The sequence below is a fragment of the Theobroma cacao genome, chromosome 9, assembly GCF_000208745.1.
Source record: "Theobroma cacao cultivar B97-61/B2 chromosome 9, Criollo_cocoa_genome_V2, whole genome shotgun sequence".
Classification (NCBI taxonomy): domain Eukaryota; kingdom Viridiplantae; phylum Streptophyta; class Magnoliopsida; order Malvales; family Malvaceae; genus Theobroma; species Theobroma cacao.
Window position 1 is genome coordinate 26,932,806 of NC_030858.1, and position 19,103 is coordinate 26,951,908.

Consider the following 19,103-nt stretch of genomic DNA (forward strand, 5'->3'; position numbering starts at 1 on the left):
TGAATTACTTTCCTCTATTCTGCTAATTCTAGGGGCATATATACGTTCTGAAAGATGTTGGGATCAGTAAGAATATGTAGTGATGGAGAAAAGTTCTCCAGTTCTTATGGTTAATATTAAACAAACAAGTCTCTGGTTTTTGAACCAAAACCAGTGAGCGATTGCATCCTAATCTGCAAGAGGGCTACAAGCAACGCCCTCAAGTGTCCTGGAAACTGAGTTAAGCAGTGTAATGAAGCACAAGCCGATAGCATAAGGGACCCAATATAAAATCTTCATTCTACATAACTAGGCTTTATCCAATGCGATTGAACTCATTTTTCTATTAAGAACTTGGTCTAGCTGGATTTTCTTTCGTTTCATTTCCATCCAATATCAGTGCAATAATTGTCTCCATTTCTTTCTTCCATGATGCTACCAGCCCGTCCATACCAGATACTGTTGGTTGATTTTATGTGTAACCAATATCAATAAATATGATTTTACCAAACGGAAATATCAACAAGTATGACCAGTTGCAATTGTAGATGTAGTTATCATCTGATATGAATAGTTATTGCATTTGCACAAAAAAAGAAAATGGTCCAATAGCCGTGTTTTGATTCCTCCTTTTACTTTTCAAACCTTGAAAGCCTTTTGATGAATGAAGTTCTTCAACTGGGATCGAATCTCATTCATATATGTTTTCCTTCTTTATTCATTGTCATTCTCATCAAAAGCTTATATGTTAACACTGTTGTTTGTGGATTGAAATAGTTAAGAACTAGATCAGGCTTTAGGCAGACAACTAGTTCATTGATGGCACGTGTTATATAGTATATATCCGTATCTAAAATTCAGAAAAAGGAAACAGGAATTTTACTCACTACTTGAAGTAATAATATTAAGTATTGTGCTAGACATAATGAGTATCACCACTTATTGAATTATATTTAAAGCCTGTTTGGCTTATTTTTTTTTACTTTAAAGTTAATATGAAGTTTTCATGAAAAATAATAGCTTTTAAAATTAAGTTAAAACTATTTGGTAAATTGTTTAACAAAATAAATTATATAAGTTCTAATTTCTGTTAAAATTACCATAAAAGATATTCATGTCATTTTCAATCACTTAATAAGCTATAACGTAGCGTTTCAATTTTATATATAATTTTAGATGTTAAAATAAAAAAAATCAATAAAAAAAGGAAACAATTCTCAAACTTGTATAGTAGTAATAGTATTAAATTTTTGTTGATCTAGCAACTAATCGAACAATGATGCTTCAATTCCCAAAAAAAGAAAAAAAAGGAAACAATGTATTTAACATTGAAATCCTTTTTAGTGAAAAAGAGAGAAAACCTTTAAATAGTATCTAAATGCAGTTTTGAATTTTAGATTTTTTTTTCTCTTAATCTTTATAAGAACAAAAAAATTCTAAATTTTGATATTCTGTTCTTGGGTCTTCTGTTTTTTTAGTAGTTTTTGTAGAGAAAGGTAGAGGAAAGAGTGATCACGATTTACGTTGAAGAATGGTAATTTGCAGAAAGAATGAAAGGAGAGGGAGATTGATTAAGAGAGAGATATTTTTTGAAAAATTGATGTGTTTTTTAAAAAACAGATAAGGGAAAGCTCATCCTTGGAACTTTTTTTAAGCTCTTTTTAAAAAATTTTGTTCTTTAAAATTATGTTTGACCTAACTTTTACTTTTAAAAGGTAGATAAGCTAAAAAAAAGTTAACCCAAACAAGCACTTAGTGCTTAAAAAAACTATGAGGATACTTTGAGTGTCATGAGCAACTGCTTGTCAATATAGGTGAATTCTATCTCGATAATTTTCATGGAGCTGAATCATGTTGAAATAATCATTAATCTTGCATCTTGATAGGAAGTTGCTGAGTTTGGTTGAAGAAGAAAAGTAACAGATTGGAGGAAAGCAATGGTAACCTAAAGATTGAAGATGATTCAAAAATTTTGTCGTTTTTCCTTTTGCCAAATTCTTGGACTATAAATCGGGTTATTCTTGTGTTATTTTGTTTAGACTATATTTTGTAAGGCTTTAAATGCTTACATTAGTGTCATTTTAGCCATGTGTTTAATTTTCCTTGTTATACAATAAGTATTGTTATCATTTTGTTCATTTTCAAGATTGTTCAACAAACTCTGTTACTAGTCATTAAACTTGCATAGAAGTCAAGGATAACTAAGTTGTATTAGAACCTATTTTTTCTTAGTTTCTTGGATCTTGAGGTTGGATCTAGCTCAGTTAGTTAATTCTTTTTCCAAATAGTTGTATAAAAAATAAAATGTAATGAGAATTAAGAGACTTTTTGATTCACTTTCTTCTTTCTCTCAAATCTTCCTTTGTTCTTCATTTTGAAATATAATATTCTTTGTAAACTCGACATGGAATTAAAACTCTCATTCTCAAGGGACCTGTTACTCGATTATTACTGTGAGTTTTATTTTTTTAAAAAAATTATATGGCTACTGTTGGTTTCAATGCTACATCTCCTTCTATTTTCTCTGGTGTGAATTACCTTTTCTGGGCTGTTAAGATGTGGTCATACCTAAAGGCTTTTGATCTTTGGGATGCTATTGAGGCTGCAAAGTTCTTGTGCAGAGGCATGCTAATCTTACATTGGCTCAGATCAAACAACATAGAGAGGAAGTAGCTAAAAGGTACAAGGCTCTCATCTGTCTATAGTCTACTGAGTTAGAATCGATTTTTGCTAAAATCATCAATTATAAAGATCCTAAACTAGTGTGGGATAGTTTAAAAGAAGAATATCAAGGTGGTGATAGAACTGAGGCTATGAAAGTGCTGAATATTTCTGGACAATTTAAGCTTATGAGAATGAAAGAGGAAGAAAATATTCAAGAATATGCAGATAAACTATGGAAGTTAGTAATTCAACTTAGGCAACTAAGAGAAAAAGTCAATGACAAGAGAGCAGTGAATAAGATTTAAGTCAATGTTTTAGAGAAATTTGAAGCAAAAGTATCATCTTTGAAAGATTCCAAAGATTTGACTAGGATATCAGTTAATTAATTAATTAGTGCTCTATTTGCTCAAAAGCAAAGGAGAGCTCTCAAGTGTAAAGGTCCTATTGAAAATACTTTGGTTGCCAAAACCAAAGGTTTGAAGATCAAGGGAGAGGGCTCAAAGAAGCACAAAGGCAGTAGAGTTGTGATGACAAGCAGGGAAAGATGAAGGACAAGTATTCTCCATGTCTTTATTATAAGAAGAGTAATCATACTCCTAAATATTATTAGTACAGGCCCAATGTGAAGTGTAGAGCCTATGATCAATTTGGTTATGTTGAAAAAGTCTGCAAAGCTAAGAAGAAAAGTGATGAGAACAAGGTCGTTGTGCCCGAGCAGACTTAAGAATCTAAAGATGTGTTGTTCATGGCCAAATTGAGAGGTGATTCTGATAAAAGAAGTGTATGGTTATTGGATAGTGGTTGTTCCAACCATCTCACAACCAATGAAATGTTATTTTCAGATCTTGATAGAAGCTTTACAGCTCAAATCAAGATAAAAAAATGGAGTACATTTGAAGATAGTTGGAAAAGGAATTGCTTTTATCAACACTTTGTCAAGTATTAAATATATTTACGATGTTTTCTTAGTACCCCAAGCTGATCAAAATTTATCGAGTGTTGGTCAATTTGTTAAGAAAAATTATGGATTATTATTTAAGGGTGAGTTATGCACTATATTTGATCTTGCTTAAGTTAAGATATTAATTATTGAAATGAAAAATATTTGCTACCCTTTAAACTTAATGAAATCTGAGCTTAGAGCTTTGGTGAGTGAAAATGATGTTACTGACCTTTTGTTTAAGAGATTTAGTCATGTCAATTATCATTCATTAAGAAAAATGTCTAATGCTGGTCTAGTTGATGGTTTACCTATTTTGAACAAACCTAATAAATTGTGTCAAGTTTATCAATTCGGGAAACAAAGTAGAAAACAATTTCCCAAGCAGAGAAGTTGGAATGCTAAGTATAAACTTGGGCTTGTTCATACTGATTTGTGTGGACCTATGAAGACACCTTTATTAAGTCCAAGTAGGTATTATATTGTGTTCATTGATGATCTTACTAGATTCAGCTGGGTTTATTTTAAGAAGCAAAAGTTAGAAGCAATGGGTAAGTTTATCAGACTCAAAGCTTTGACTGAAACTCATGCTGATAGGAAAATTAAGACTTTGAGAATGGACAATGGCTCAAAGTATACATCTTCTGAATTTGAGAAGTTTTTGGCTCAATTAGGTGTTGAGCATCAGTTAATTGTTAACTATACTCCTCATCAAAATGGAGTTTCAAAAAGAAAGAATAGAACATTGGTAAAAATGGCTAGATGTTTATTGTTCCAAAGTGATATGTCAAGGGTATTTTAGATAGAAGATGTTAACATAGCTAATTACATTCTGAATATGACCTATACAAAAGTATTAATGCTTAAAACTTCATGTAAGATGTGGTATGAACATAAACCAAGTGTTTCTCATTTTAAAACATTTGGATGTTTGTGTTTTGCTAAAATACTAGATGGAAAAAAGTCAAAGTTTGATTCAAAGTTAGTGTTAGCTATTCATATTTGCTATAGTGATGTATCTAAAGGATATAAACTATATGACACTAAGTCAAAGAAGGTTTTTATAAGCAGAGATGTTCAGTTTAATGAAGGGCAAAAAAGGGATTGAAAAATGAAAACAATAAGTGGTTTTGAAAATATGTTTTCTGGAACTGAGGAGCAAGTATAGTGTGAGGAACTTAATGATGTTGATATAGAGGATGAAAACTTGGCAGTCAAAGGGACAAGATAATTCTAGGAAAATTATAACAAATGTAGCTTGGCAATTTCAAATCCTACAACTTTTGTAAAAGCTCAATTGGATGTTAATTGGAGAGTAGTAATGGATGCAGAGATGGCCATGATTCAGAAAAATGAAACTTAGGAATTGGTTGACAAGCCAAGTGATCAACATGTGATTGGTATCAAGTGGATTTATAGGACAAAGTTGAATCTTGATAGCATAGTTAACAAGTACAAAGCCAGGTTAGTGGTTAAAGAGTATGCATAGAGTTATGGTATTGATTTCTTTGAAACTTTTGAACCAATGGCCAAGCATGATACTATAAGGTTGTTAGCAGCTCTATCAACTAGAAAGGGATGGAAAATATATCATTTGGATGAAAAATCAGCTTTTTTAAATGGTATTTTGAAAGAAGATATTATGTTACTCAGCTTGAAAGGTATGTAATGTAAGGAGTTGAAAACAAAGTATGCAAGTTGGTCAAAGCTCTGCATGGACTTAAGTAGGCTCTTAAAGTTTGGTATGAGAGAATTGATGATCATTTTAGAAGTCAAGGGTTCGATAGGAGTATTACTGAACCAACACTTTATATAAAAGGCTTAAATGGGTCAGTGAAGTTGATAGTTACTTTATATGTGGATGATTTGTTAATTGCATGGCCAGATGCTGAATGCTAGAAGGAATTTAAGTCACAAACGATGACTGCATTTGAGATGACAGATATGGGGTTAATGACTTATTTTCTTGGTATGGAGGTTCAACAAAATGAATATCAGATTGTTTTGCATTAGTTTAAATATGCAAAAGATTTGTTAAAGAAGTTAACATGAGTGCATTCAAACCAATTAACAATGCTCTTACTTTATGTGATTAATTAAGTAAGCATGATGGTTCAACAGATGCAAATGGACAAATTTACAGAAGCATGATTAGATCATTGTTGAATTTGTCTGCAACAAGACCTAATATCATGTATGCTACAAGTCTTCTATCCAGATTCATGTAGACTCCTTTTTTGATGCATTTCAAGGCTCCTAAAAGGGTACTTAGGTATGTTAAAGGCACTGTTGATTTTGGTTTAAGATACATGTAGAATGATAATAGTGATCTTCAAAGGTTCAGTGATAGTGATTGGGGCTAGTTCAATTGATGATTCTAAAAGTACTAGTGGATTATGTTTTTCATTTGGTAGTGTAGTGTTTACTTGGAATTCAAAGAAATAGGAGGTTGTTGCTTAGTCATCAACTAAACCTAAATATTTAGCAACAACTGCAGCTGTTAATCATGCTAGGTGGTTAAGGAAGATACTGATGGACCTTGGATTTACTCAAAAGAAAGGGACTATGTTACATGTGGATAATCAATGTGCTGTAGCCATAGCCAAGAACCCCATTCATCACGATCCCAAAAAAATATATTAGAGTAAAATATCATTCATTGAGAGATGCTTTGAAAGATTAAAAGGTTGATTTAAAGTATTGTTCCACTTATTTTCAAATTGCAGATGTATTCACAAAAGCTCTGAGAAAAGAGAGATTTAAATTTTTACGTTCTTGTCTAGGGGTTCATCAAATTAATGATTATAAGAGTGTGCTGAAATAATCATTAATCTAGTACCTTGGTAGGAAGTTGTTGAGTTTGGTTAAAGAAGAAAAGTAATAGAATGAAGGGAAGCAACAATCAGCTGAATATTGAAGATGATTCAAAAAACGTTGTCGTTCTTCTTTTTACCAAATTCCAAGCTATAAAACGGGTTATTCTTGTGTCGTTTTGTTTAGTCTATATTTTGTAAGTCTTTAAATGATCACATTAGTGTTGTTTTAGCCATGTCTTTAATTTTCCTTGCTATACAATAAGTATTATTGTCATTTCGTTCATCTTCAACAATGTTCAACAGACTCTGTTAGTCATTAAACCTGCACAGAAGTCAAGGATCACTAAGCTATATTTGATCCTAATTTTTTGTAGTTTCTTAGATCTCGAGATTGGATCTAACTCAATTAGTTAATTATTTTTTCAAATAGTTGTATAAAAACTGAAATGTAATGAGAATTAAGGGACTTTGTGATTCACTTCCTTTTTCTCTCAAATCTTCCTCTATTCTTCATTTTGAAGTATAATGTTCTCTATAAACTCGACAAATCATAAGTAGGCTATTTTAATATTTACTGCTTTAAAGAGAACAAAGGTTTGATGAAGGAAAGAAAAACGGTACATATTTTTGTAGAAAGTCTTGCACATTTTTTTGTATAGGATGTTAGAGTAATTGTAGTTTGATGTAATATGACAAAACCCATGGAAGAAACCATTCACGATTAGCTTTAGTTTTTTTTTTTTATTATATGGATCATAATCTCTCCTTAGCAATTTTGGGAACTATTTTTTAATAGGTAAAATACCTCCACACTCTTAAATTTTGATCAAAATTCGGGCAGGTTCATTAGTTTTTGAAATGAATACTTTACCCTAAGAGTGCAAACACCTTTAATAGAGATTATGAAAAGACTAAAATATTATTTTTTTATTAATTTTAAAAAATGTGATTATATTTTTTTGAAAACAAATTAAAAAAATAGGGAGCATCGATCGATGCTCCTCAACTCCTCTCAATTGTGAGCACCTCCCCTATTTTTTTAAATTAATAAAAAAATTAATTAAAAATTAATAAAAAATATATAATAATAATTTTTAAAATTAATAAAAGATAAAATTATTATTTCAATATTACTACATCGTCAAACTAACGAAATACTAACGGTTGACCAATGGTTGGACTTATATGTTGAACGGAAGAATTTTTTGGGGTAGAGTGTTTGTTTCTAAAACTAATAACCTGCTTGGAATTTCAATTAAAGCTTAGGGAGGTGGGTATTTTACCCTTTTTTAATTGAGGTTAAAGTCAATATGGTTTTAACCTCAATGTGAGCGTGAGGACTAGAGTAAGTCATGTGTTCCAGGCTAGTCCGCCATTTCTTTTTTCTGCAATTAGAAAAACCTGCAGAGTGTCCTCTTCAAAGGTCCTACATGGAAGACTTTGAAATCTTAACGAAACCCCAGCTTTGAAATTAAATGAGATAAATCTTAAAAACGTCATTTTGCATTTCTTCTATGATTCTTTTTTGCTTGGAATATTTTCTCAAGAGCCAATGTTATATATTAATCCCCGTCCAACTGTTTGAGCACGGTAACTGACTCATTGTCAATGGTGGTTGTTCTCTGCATTTTTTCCAATTAATTCCCCCTAGAGACCGCTATTACTTGTTGTTGACTAGCTTTTCTTAGTCTATCAGGCACTGACATCTTACAATTTTGGTGACAAAAAACACAGCCCTTGATTGAGCTGCTTCATTATTTTGATTTGATCGGGAAAAAGAACTTTGGCTCATTCATTGAAAAGTCTATCGTAAATAAAGTTTTTCCACAAGGATTTGGTGGCCTACCTCAAAATTCCGCAAACCTTTCCTTTCCAGGGCTAGAAAGAAAGATTCACAGTAGGCTCCATAATTTGTTTATACTGATAGGCTACTTAGTTATTTCATATTAATGCTATCTATGTTATGTTTAATTGTGTGAGTTCGGTCGATTCTATTTAGAAATGACTTTCTCTTTCCTTATATTTTGCTTCATATTTTTGTGGCCAATTTCTGTTGTAGCTCAAATTGCTGGTAATGTAAGTGTAGGCGCTTCTCTCCTTGCAACTGAATACTCATCTCAATGGTTGTCTCCTTCTGGGGATTTTGCCTTTGGTTTTCGCCAAGTCAACAACAATAAAGATCTCTTCATTGTTGCCATCTGGTATAACAAAATACCAGAAAAAACCATAGTTTGGTATGCCAATGGCGACAGGCCTGTCCCAAGGGGATCAAAACTTGAACTATTTTTGGATAGTGGGCTGGTACTTAATGGCCCACAGGGTGAAGTGTTGTGGAGTGCTCAGACCATAAACACTTCTTTTGTTGCCTACGGTTTTATGAATGATACTGGCAACTTTGTGCTTCTGAATGAGAATTTACTTGTAGTTTGGGAGAGCTTCAAGAATCCAACTGATACAATGTTACCAACTCAGATACTACAGATAAACGAGGTCCTTGCTTCTCATCACAAGGAGACTGATTTCTCAAGAGGAAGGTTCCAATTTCGTTTGCGTGAAGATGGAAACGTTGTGCTCACTCCCATAGATCTGCTATCCAACAACACTTACGATCCATACTATATCACCAATACCGGTGATACAAGAAATTCAACAAATTCTGGTTACCAAGTTATCTTTGACGAAAGTGGCTACTTTTATGTATTGAGTAGAAATAATACAAAATTTTATCTCACCCCGGAAGAGAAAGTTCCTGCTGCAAACTCTTATCATAGAGCAACTCTCAATTTTGATGGAGTTTTTACCTTGTCTTATCATCCAAAAAATTTTACCGACAACCAAAGTTGGACTGTTATCAAGACAATTCGAGAAAATATTTGCAGGTCAATCTATGGAGAGATCGGAAGCGGGGCTTGTGGATACAACAACGTTTGTATACTCAAAAATGATGGCAGGCCAATGTGTAAATGTCCACCAAACTATTCTTTGCTTGATCCTGATGATGAGTACGGTAGCTGTAAACCAGATTTCATACTAGGCTGTCAAGCAGATGGCCTATGGTCCCAAGAAGATCTATATGATATGGAGGAGCTACCTAATACAGATTGGCCAACTTCTGATTATGAACTGTCAGAGCCTTTTACTGAACGACAGTGCAGAGTATCTTGCTTGCAGGATTGCATGTGTGCTGTTTCCATTTTCAGAAATGGGGATAAATGTTGGAAGAAAAAGCTACCACTGTCAAATGGAAGAGTTGATAACCTCTTTTATGGGTTAAAGGCTTTTGTCAAGGTTTCGAGAGGTGATCAACCTCAACTTAATCCTCGTTCTTTGATACCAAAAAAGAATGCCCAACAAAAGAGTAAAAACAAATTGATAATTTTGTTGGCTGTGCTTCTGACAAGCTCAGTCATTGCTAGTTCATTGGGTTTCATATTCATTTACCGCAATAAACGCACAAGAGTTGATCGGGATACTAGTGTGGAGACAAACTTGCGTTGTTTCGCCTACAAGGAGCTCCAAGAAGCTACAAATGGATTCAAGCATGAGCTGGGAAGGGGAGCTTTCGGTGTAGTCTACAAAGGAACAATAAGACAGGGGTCCTTTGTTCAGGTTGCAGTGAAGAAGTTAAATAATGTCGCACAAGATGGTGAGAAAGAATTTAGAACTGAAGTAAATGTTATTGGCCAAACCCATCACAAGAATCTTGTTCGACTACTTGGATTTTGTGAAGATGGGCCCCAAAGATTGTTGGTATATGAGTTCTTAAGCAATGGCACCTTAGCAAGCTTGCTCTTCGGTGAGTTTAAACCCAGTTGGAATCAAAGAGTCCAAATCGCTTTTGGCATAGCAAGAGGACTTTTGTACTTACACGAAGAGTGTAGTAATCAAATTATCCATTGTGATATAAAGCCTCAAAACATACTTTTAGATGAGTACTATAATGCTCGCATTTCAGACTTTGGCTTGGCTAAGCTTCTGTTCCTGGACCAGAGTCAAACCAGTACGGCCATTAGAGGAACAAAAGGATATGTTGCACCCGAATGGTTTAGGAACTTGCCCATCACAGTAAAAGTGGATGTCTACAGCTTTGGTGTCTTGCTACTGGAGATCATTTGTTGTCGAAGAAGTGTAGACACAGATGCATCAGGATCAGAGAAAATTATTTTAACTTATTGGGCTTTTGACTGCTACCAAGAAAGAACGTTAGATGCCCTTGTTGAAAATGACATGGAAGCTTTAAATGACACAGAGAAGCTGGAGAGGTTTGTGGCGATTGCCATTTGGTGCATACAAGAAGATCCTTCTTTGCGTCCCACCATGAAGAAGGTGACTCAAATGCTTGAAGGGGTTCTTCAAGTTCCTATTCCACCATGTCCAACTCCATTTATCATGACCAACTAAAGGCCGCCAGATAGTATTTTTCTTTGCACAACATTTTATCATCAAATTAGCTGTTTTTTTTTCTCAAAGTTTCCTCCTGTAAGTAATTTGCAGTGAACTTTATACCATCTTGTAGTTTTAGATAGTGTTGCCTTTTGTTATAAATTGCAATATGAAGTACTAAGATGTCTCTAATGTTTTTACATGTTATTAGTAACTATTTGATGAAACCCTAAAGTTTTAAATTGGGGGTGTTTCTTCCATATAATAAGATGGTTGTCAAACATAATTTTTCTTATTTTTTTTCAGATAAAGTAGTATAATACAATTAGGATCGAATACAAACACGAACAATCATGATCTTTTTGTTGCAGTTGCAATCTTTCTCAGATCAGAAATTAGATTAGAAGGCTTAAGTTGCAGCATGATTCTGATTACAAGTAAACTTCTCCAACTTGCAGTGGAAGTAACATTTTTAAGAATGGACAGGACTTCAATTTCGTACTCATTTTCCGAAAATAAGAGACTACCTGGCACTAGTCTTTTTTTCCAGTACGTAGTCAGGTCCCTCAATTTTGTACAATATTTTCTTTCTTGTACTTTCAGATTCCTTAGTTCCAACTTTAATTCAATGTAAAAAAATGTGCTAGTTCTCCATAATGCAATATCATATGGATTATATTTTCAGAAGATAATGCTTTTTTTTTTTATTTTCTCCTCACAAGAGCTAAAATGATAAATCGAGTCAGTTACCCTAATAAGAATTTTCTGCCATTCAACCATGTGAATGGCTTTGATTAACTAACAAACAGAAAAAAATACTGGAAACGTTTCACGATGAAGAACATTCTGTATGTTTATATGTACACTAAAAAGCTACTGTGTTTATATGTATGATGAAGAAAAAACGCCAAGGTTTGGGATGGCCTTAAAATTTTCTACCTCATTAAATTACGATCAATGTTCTTGGTCTGAGCCTACGAAGGTGTTGATGCCATTGACGATTTTGGTTGGTGGTCTGAACCACGTATTTCTATGACAAGGAGGACACCGCTCCACCAAAGTGTGGGCGTTTCTTGGGTTCCGCCTCCCATTGGAGAATTCAAATTTAACATTGACGGGTCGGCTAGAGGTAAACCGACACCTGCTGGTTGTGGAGGAGTTCTCCGAAATTCGGGCGGTTTTGTCATGGGATTATTTTTCAATCCCCTTGGCCTGTGCGATTCCAACTATGCAAAGCTGATGGCTATTTTAAAGGCTTTGCGCCTTTATGCTACCTCACCTTATGCAACCTCCCCACTAATTGTTGAATCTGATTCAAGAGTCGCTCTCACATGGATCAATTCTGTCGAACATCGACCTTGGGATAAATGGAGCATTTTCAATGAGATTGATTCTTTATGTGTCTCACTTCGTACAGTGTCCTTCAAACACATCTTTAGAGAAGGCAATACTTTTGTTGACTCTCTGGCAAGGCATGGAGTCGACAAAGACACTTCATTCTCAGCTTGGTGGTGATCCAGTCAGACGGTTAATCCTTTTCTTTTGCCATTCCACTTCACACTTCGCCGATCAGGTTTGATTTTTTGGAAATTGCATTGTTGTGTTTCACTTGGGTTTTAAAAATTTTTTGGTACTCCTTGTTAGCACTTTGTTCTTCTGCCTTAAGTCTATGTTTACAGGTGCTGTTCATCTTTTTTTTCTTTCTTTTTCCAACAATAGATTTTTTCCATCTTTGCTGCAATTGCTGTTTCTACGTCTTTAGGCCAACCTTTTGTAACTCTTATATCATTAATGAATTTTCTTGATTGGCTGAGCAAAAAAAAAAAGCTACTATATATCTTCCTTCTCTTACAGTTTGTTTCAAATTCTCTTTACCATCTTAGTAACTAGCCAAAGTGGAAAAAACTTTACGCAGACCTAATGCATGACTCTAAAAACATGGAAAGTTTCAATTGATGTTGAGGGTTTCTTATGAGAAGGAGAAAATAAGTGTTGCAAATGAGTAAAAGAATGACCTAGAGGTAGTAGAGGGGAAGATTAAAGTAATTTCTAAATTATAAAGTGTTGTGGCAAGTAGAAGAAAATAGGTTAATAGTAGAGTAATGATTGAGGATAAGCAAAGAATAGGAGAGTGGTAGAATAACATATTGCCAAAGTGGTAAAGTAAGACTAAGAATGAGTAGAGACTAGGTGAGCAGTAGAGTGAAGCTAAGAAAGACTAAGCAGAAGAGGGTTAGAGAGAGAATTTTTGAGTGGAAATATGTTGTATTAGCTTCGAAAATATCTTTCAAACTGAAGTGTGAAGGCTTTATATATAATGTTGGAAGAGACAATACATAAGAATGAGCTTTAATGCACATAATGAATTACATTATTGAAAAAACTTTAATGCACATAATAGGCAACTATTACTAAAACCCATTATGTAGATATTAAAGTAGTGATTTTATTACATATAATGAGTAATAGCTAGAAACTCATTATGTACCATTGAAGTAATAAGTGTTTTATGGCTATTAATAATGTAAGAGGAAGACCTCTTAACTATCTCAAATTTTAAACCACTAAGCCAAACTCCCAAGAATACTCAAGGTGAAAGTAATCCAAGAACCTTGCTATTTGTTTCGGGTTATTTTCACTATTATCCATGTGAAGTATTTGTTCTGTTTGTTCTAGTTGTTTCGTGTGTAGTAATTTTTCTATGTGAAGTAGTTATTTCACTTGTTCTAATTGTTCTCTGAATAGCAATTCTCAAAGGAATAATAAGTTAGTAATCAAAATCAACTATCTACATTTTACCCCTTGAATAAGAACTCTTGTTTAAGTAGTTCTTATGCATTAATTTAAGGAAACTTTATGTTTTGTACTGTAATGCATTACCTTGAAGTTGTAAAATTTTGTCCTATAACATTGTATACTATAACACTTTACGCTGTAACACCTTGTGCAATAAGACTTTAGACATTAATGCCTTAGACAATAATGCCTTAAATAGTAACGCCTTGTTCTATGTTTTGCTGTAAGGGTCCATTTGGTAACTAGAAAATAACTTGTTGACAAAAAATTTTTCTAGTGTAAAATATTTTATAAGAAAATTTAATTTTTTTATTATTTGGATAAACTACTTAAAATATTTTTTGTTATTTGGATTATTTTATTAAAAAAAATTTCCACTATTACTCATTTTCGAAAAATTTTTCATCTTCATCATTTTTTCCTATTGCTATGATTTGAACAATTTTTTTAACTATAATATTAAAGCTTGTGTCATTGGTAAGTGGTATAAAAGTTTCACCTTTATTCTTGTCATAAATTGCTTGAGTTCTCTTCTTGTTTCAAGTCAAGATTAAATGTTTGCCCAAACAACAAGAAACTAAAGAGACTCTCTAAAACATTTTACTTACTACATAATGTTGTTCACCATTGTTCGTAGTCTTTATTTGTGGCTTATAATGAAATTGGTATTTGTTGACATGTTTGGTGCCAAAGGAGCTTTAAGCCCATCACTCTACTATTAGCAACAAATAGAAATATACAATGATACCATCTCTTGGACATTATGACAGGAAAACTAGAAACATAGCACAACCTTTATGTCATTACATGTGATGTGGAAATTTTGGAAATTACCACCAATTTTTTTTATAAGGTGCAATTGGCCACTTATTAAATTTGTTCTATTTGATAAAGTCCTAAATTGATTTTAGATTTGTTTAAAGAATAACAATATGATGTGCGAGTTTTTAGAGTTACGTTTAAGTACGATTACGAACAGAAAAGAATTGGCACCCATGTAACCCCCTTTCCATGAACAGTACTATTTAATCATACGTTATTCTATTTTAACCTTACTTTTAATTTTATTCTTATATTTCCTTACTCATTAATCATTATTTTATTTTTGATTTTATATATCTTACTTTTCCTTATACTTCTTTTTTTTAATTTATTTTATTGTTTATTTATTTATTATTATTATTATCGATGCATGAATGAAATCTTCATCTCGAAAAAATTTTCCAAGACCATCCTAACTCTTTAGTGAAGTCTAAGAATTTCTTTTCACCTAGGGAACTTCTCGAGAAAGCTCATTTCTACAAGCCCCCCAAAAGATCCCATTATTGGAGATTGTCACTCACAAACCAAATATATTATTAATGCACATGATGCAATTATGAAATGATGATATGGTTTCCAATTTTAGATAATAGGAGAAAACCTTGCATTGAAAAAATCATTTATAAACCATCCCAACATTTTAGTGAAGTCTAGAAGTTTTTTCTCACCTAGAAAGATTCCCAATAGAACTCGTTTCTACAAGCTTATAGAGAAGATCCCATCATTGGGGTTTTCATAACCATTGGCAAAATAATCAAGTCGTGTGCGATGCAAAAACACAAATGATGCAAAAATGAATGCATTTATAAATGTAATATTTGATCTAGAACTTTATGATTATATAATTGATATTTTTATTAAATTGAATACATTTTTATTTTTATTAGATTTCAAACTATCTTTTTTTTTTTTATCTTTTTCAATAGAAGGTCGGCCAAGTGAGCCAACCCTATTCGAGTTCAAAATATAAAACTAGGACTTTCCCAACATTTTCGTGAAAATCCTAATTAAATTTCTCACTTAGGAAATCTAACTAAAAAATGTGACTCTTTACATTCCAAGAGAGATTCCACTATCAAAGATTAAGCACAACTTCTCAATACAATGCTTTTTATAGATCAAGCACAACCTTCACAATACCTTTAAAGGCTAAGGCATAACCTTTTCTCTCTAACAATTGAATAGCAAGGATACATCTAAAAAGTGGGTTTTGCTAAGTAAGGACAATGTAAGAGTGTGATGAGTATAAAAATGATGACACAAAGGAATATAGCACAAGACAACTTAAAACTTGGTGGAAGAATGTGAACTGCTTACTCTAGCTTGGTTTCTCTATTTTTTTCTTTTTTTTCTTCATATAATTTGATTCTTGATCAAATAATGTTTTTCTCCACTCTTCTAACCTTGTAAATGTTTTGGAGAAGTCCATTTTATAGTTGGAGAAGCTTTGGAGCAGTTGGAGAAGGTTTGGTGAAGAAAATAGCCATTTTTCCTTTGATTTTCGTGTGTAATGGCTAGTTCTAGATCAAATGTATCGATACATTTTGGAATGTATCCATACATTTTGGGCAAAACCATTCTATTTTAAATGTATCGATCCTTTCGACCAAAGTATCGATACTTGTAGCTTAAAACATAGAAAATTCTTCTTTTTGAATTGAATTTGATGCCAAATACTTGGACATTTCAAAATCAAATGCAAGGGAGGTTTAAAACTAATTTAAACAAGTTTAAATGCTATTTAAACAAGTTCAAAAATTATTAAAGCAATTTTCAAAACTCATTCAAGTAATGTTGAAACTTTTCACATGGAAACACTTAGTCACTTTAAAACTTATTTAGAAAAGTTTAAAAACTATTCAAACAAGTGCAAAAACTCATTCAAACAAATTTAAAAATTATTCAAATAAGCTCAAAGATCATTTAAGCAGTTTTGATCATTTTTCACATGGAAACACTTATGGACTGTAGGAGCAAATGTATGACAGTTTTTAACATTAATAAATTAAGTTCAAAAACATTTTCAAACAACTTCAAAAATCATTCAAATAAGTTCAAGGATCACTCAAAGAAGTTCAAAGATCATTGAAGCAATTTGGTTCACTTTTGTCATTTCAAAACTATAATAATTTTAAATCTGATAAAGTTAACAATCTCCTCCTTTTTGACATGATAAAACTTTGAGCTAAATTTGCTTGTAAAGAAATACTCCCCCTAAATGTTAAGCTTTTATAAAACTTTGAGAAGGGTCAAAATACTTTGAAAGATTCGAAAACTCCCCCTGAATAGTTGCAAGGTTCAAAACTTGAGCAAGTTAAGAGATCAATACTTCCTTTTTAAAAATGCAAATTTTCTCAATGTCTCTCCCCTTTTTTTGTTATATCAAAAAGGAAGATAAAAACACAATAAGCACAATTTGCAAAACACAATAAGCCTAATAAAGAATGTACAAATTATTGAGAAAAATAATGAATATTCAATAAGCACATTTATCACTATACCAATTGTGAAATATATGATACTACCAATATTCAGCACAATACCAATTGTTAAAGATCGATATAAGGCTCAACATACCAATTGATATATATAAGTAAAAGTTCCCCCTTTGTAAGAGCAAATAATCACAAAATCAATGGTGAGGGATAAAACCATTTTAAAGCTCACTATGTCAATTGGTAAAATACTAGTAATTAAAGGCTCTCCTGTTTTTAGAAAGACATCAACCATACCAAGCATATCGATTTGTTAAATGCAAAGCACAAACACATTTAAGAAGGATTTTAAACAATTTTAAAGCTCAAGTGAAAAGAGACAATATAAAGCTTGATGCTAATTTAAGGCTAAATACCAATTGAGTAAGCTTAAAGCTTGATACCAATATTTTGAAATGAACTTAAAAACTTGATGTCAATTGTTGATCTCAACATCACTAATTATGGTGTTAAAGGATATTACAAATATTGAAAGACACCAAATGTTGGATTCGCACCACAACTTGTTGAAGATATCAAGTGCTAATGATACCAATTTTGATTAAAAGAAACATGGGACAATACATATGTAAAAATCAATGATAAACTCCCCTTGAAGAAATCATAAGATCAACGCCAATTGTTAAGAGAGAAATCATAAGCTTAGAATAATTGAGTATTCAGGTAGATATTCAATATGTTCATATAATACTCAAGTATTCATGGAGCTACATTAGTGTGAGCATTTTAGTAGATGTTCAACATATGCATTAATTACTCATATTTTTCAAGACGTTTATGAAAATTAGTTTCAATGCATGTCTAAGGGATCATTAGTCATCAAACATCATTCTCAAATATCATCAAGCATCATTTAGCATTCTCAATTTTCATTAGGCATTATTCATCATTGAATACCATCAAGCATTCATTATGTATTCTCAATCATTATCATTATGAAGAAAGTATTACCAAGCATTATCAATCGATTATTTCTAAAGAAATCTCCAATTCATATGAAAATAGCAACTCAAAGAGAAATTCCATATCAAAAGAATATAATCATTTAGCATTCTTAATCGTCATCAATTATTCATATAGGAAGCATTCTTTCAAATCATTGTCAAGCAAGCATTTCAAGAAATATTCTCCAAATTATATATGAAACTATCAATTCAAGGAGAATTTTCACATCAAGAAGATATCATTATCAATGAAGCATTACCAATGCATTTTACAATTGTTGCAATCATGTAAGAGAATATTATGATCAACTAAGCACAAACATGAACATAAGAAATGATATGGTTATCTTCATTAATCATGATTCCAATTTGTTTCACGAAATGCAAGCATAATTTTACTCTTCCAAAAAATATATATAAACATATACCCATTAAAAAGTATGCAATCATTAAAGTTCAAGGTATATGCTATTTCTCAATAATCTTCATAATGCATGAGTGATACCAATTGTTATAAAATATTGAAAGTAAACCACTCAACTCATGAATATATTCAAAGTAAACATCCAAGTATAAATGAATACCAATTGTCAAGATTCAAGAAATAAGTACTCAATCTAAGCACATTAGGCATCCATTTCAGACTCAAGCTATAGGTCATATTTGATTTAAAGTTAGAAATCATTAAAGGATAAACTATAAGCTAAAGTGACCAATTGATGTGCATCCACCTTTTAGATCATGTACATAATAAAGCTCATGGAAGACGTAGTCAACATTCAAGTACACATTTAAGAAATATTTTAACTATGTCAACACACAGTATATTTCATGATCAAACTTGACTTGAGTTATGAAATTAAGCACTAGAAGTAGTTTATCACGACCCAATTTTAGGGCCATGACCGGTGCATGGGCCCAATGGACGTAGCCCACTAAGCCCAAGCAAGCCTATTTATATGACTTGTTCATCATTCCATCAAAAGTTGCTAAAGTCACATTTCATAATTCCAATTCAAAATAATGTTAACCATTGCCAATTCATAGTGGCATTACCAATCAAAATATACATATATCGTTTAAAACATACATCTTAATAATTTACATCGGGTTTGTCTATACACAAACAAAAGGATACTCGACTTCCAACAAGAGACCCGGGCGAAAGTACAGCTATTGAATGTCGACATACCTACCAAGGAGACGAATCTACGAGGACACCTTGACCTAGTTATCGACTGCCTCCTGATCTGAAAACATGAAG

At 32.4% G+C, this 19,103-nt stretch overlaps 1 protein-coding gene across 1 annotated transcript; it reads left to right on the forward strand.

The window, feature by feature from the left end:
• On the forward strand, window positions 8,371-10,924 carry LOC18589710 (G-type lectin S-receptor-like serine/threonine-protein kinase LECRK3). Its single transcript, XM_018126746.1, has one exon. The coding sequence runs from the start codon at window positions 8,401-8,403 to the stop codon at window positions 10,798-10,800; it is 2,400 nt and encodes a 799-aa protein (XP_017982235.1). The 5' UTR covers window positions 8,371-8,400; the 3' UTR covers window positions 10,801-10,924.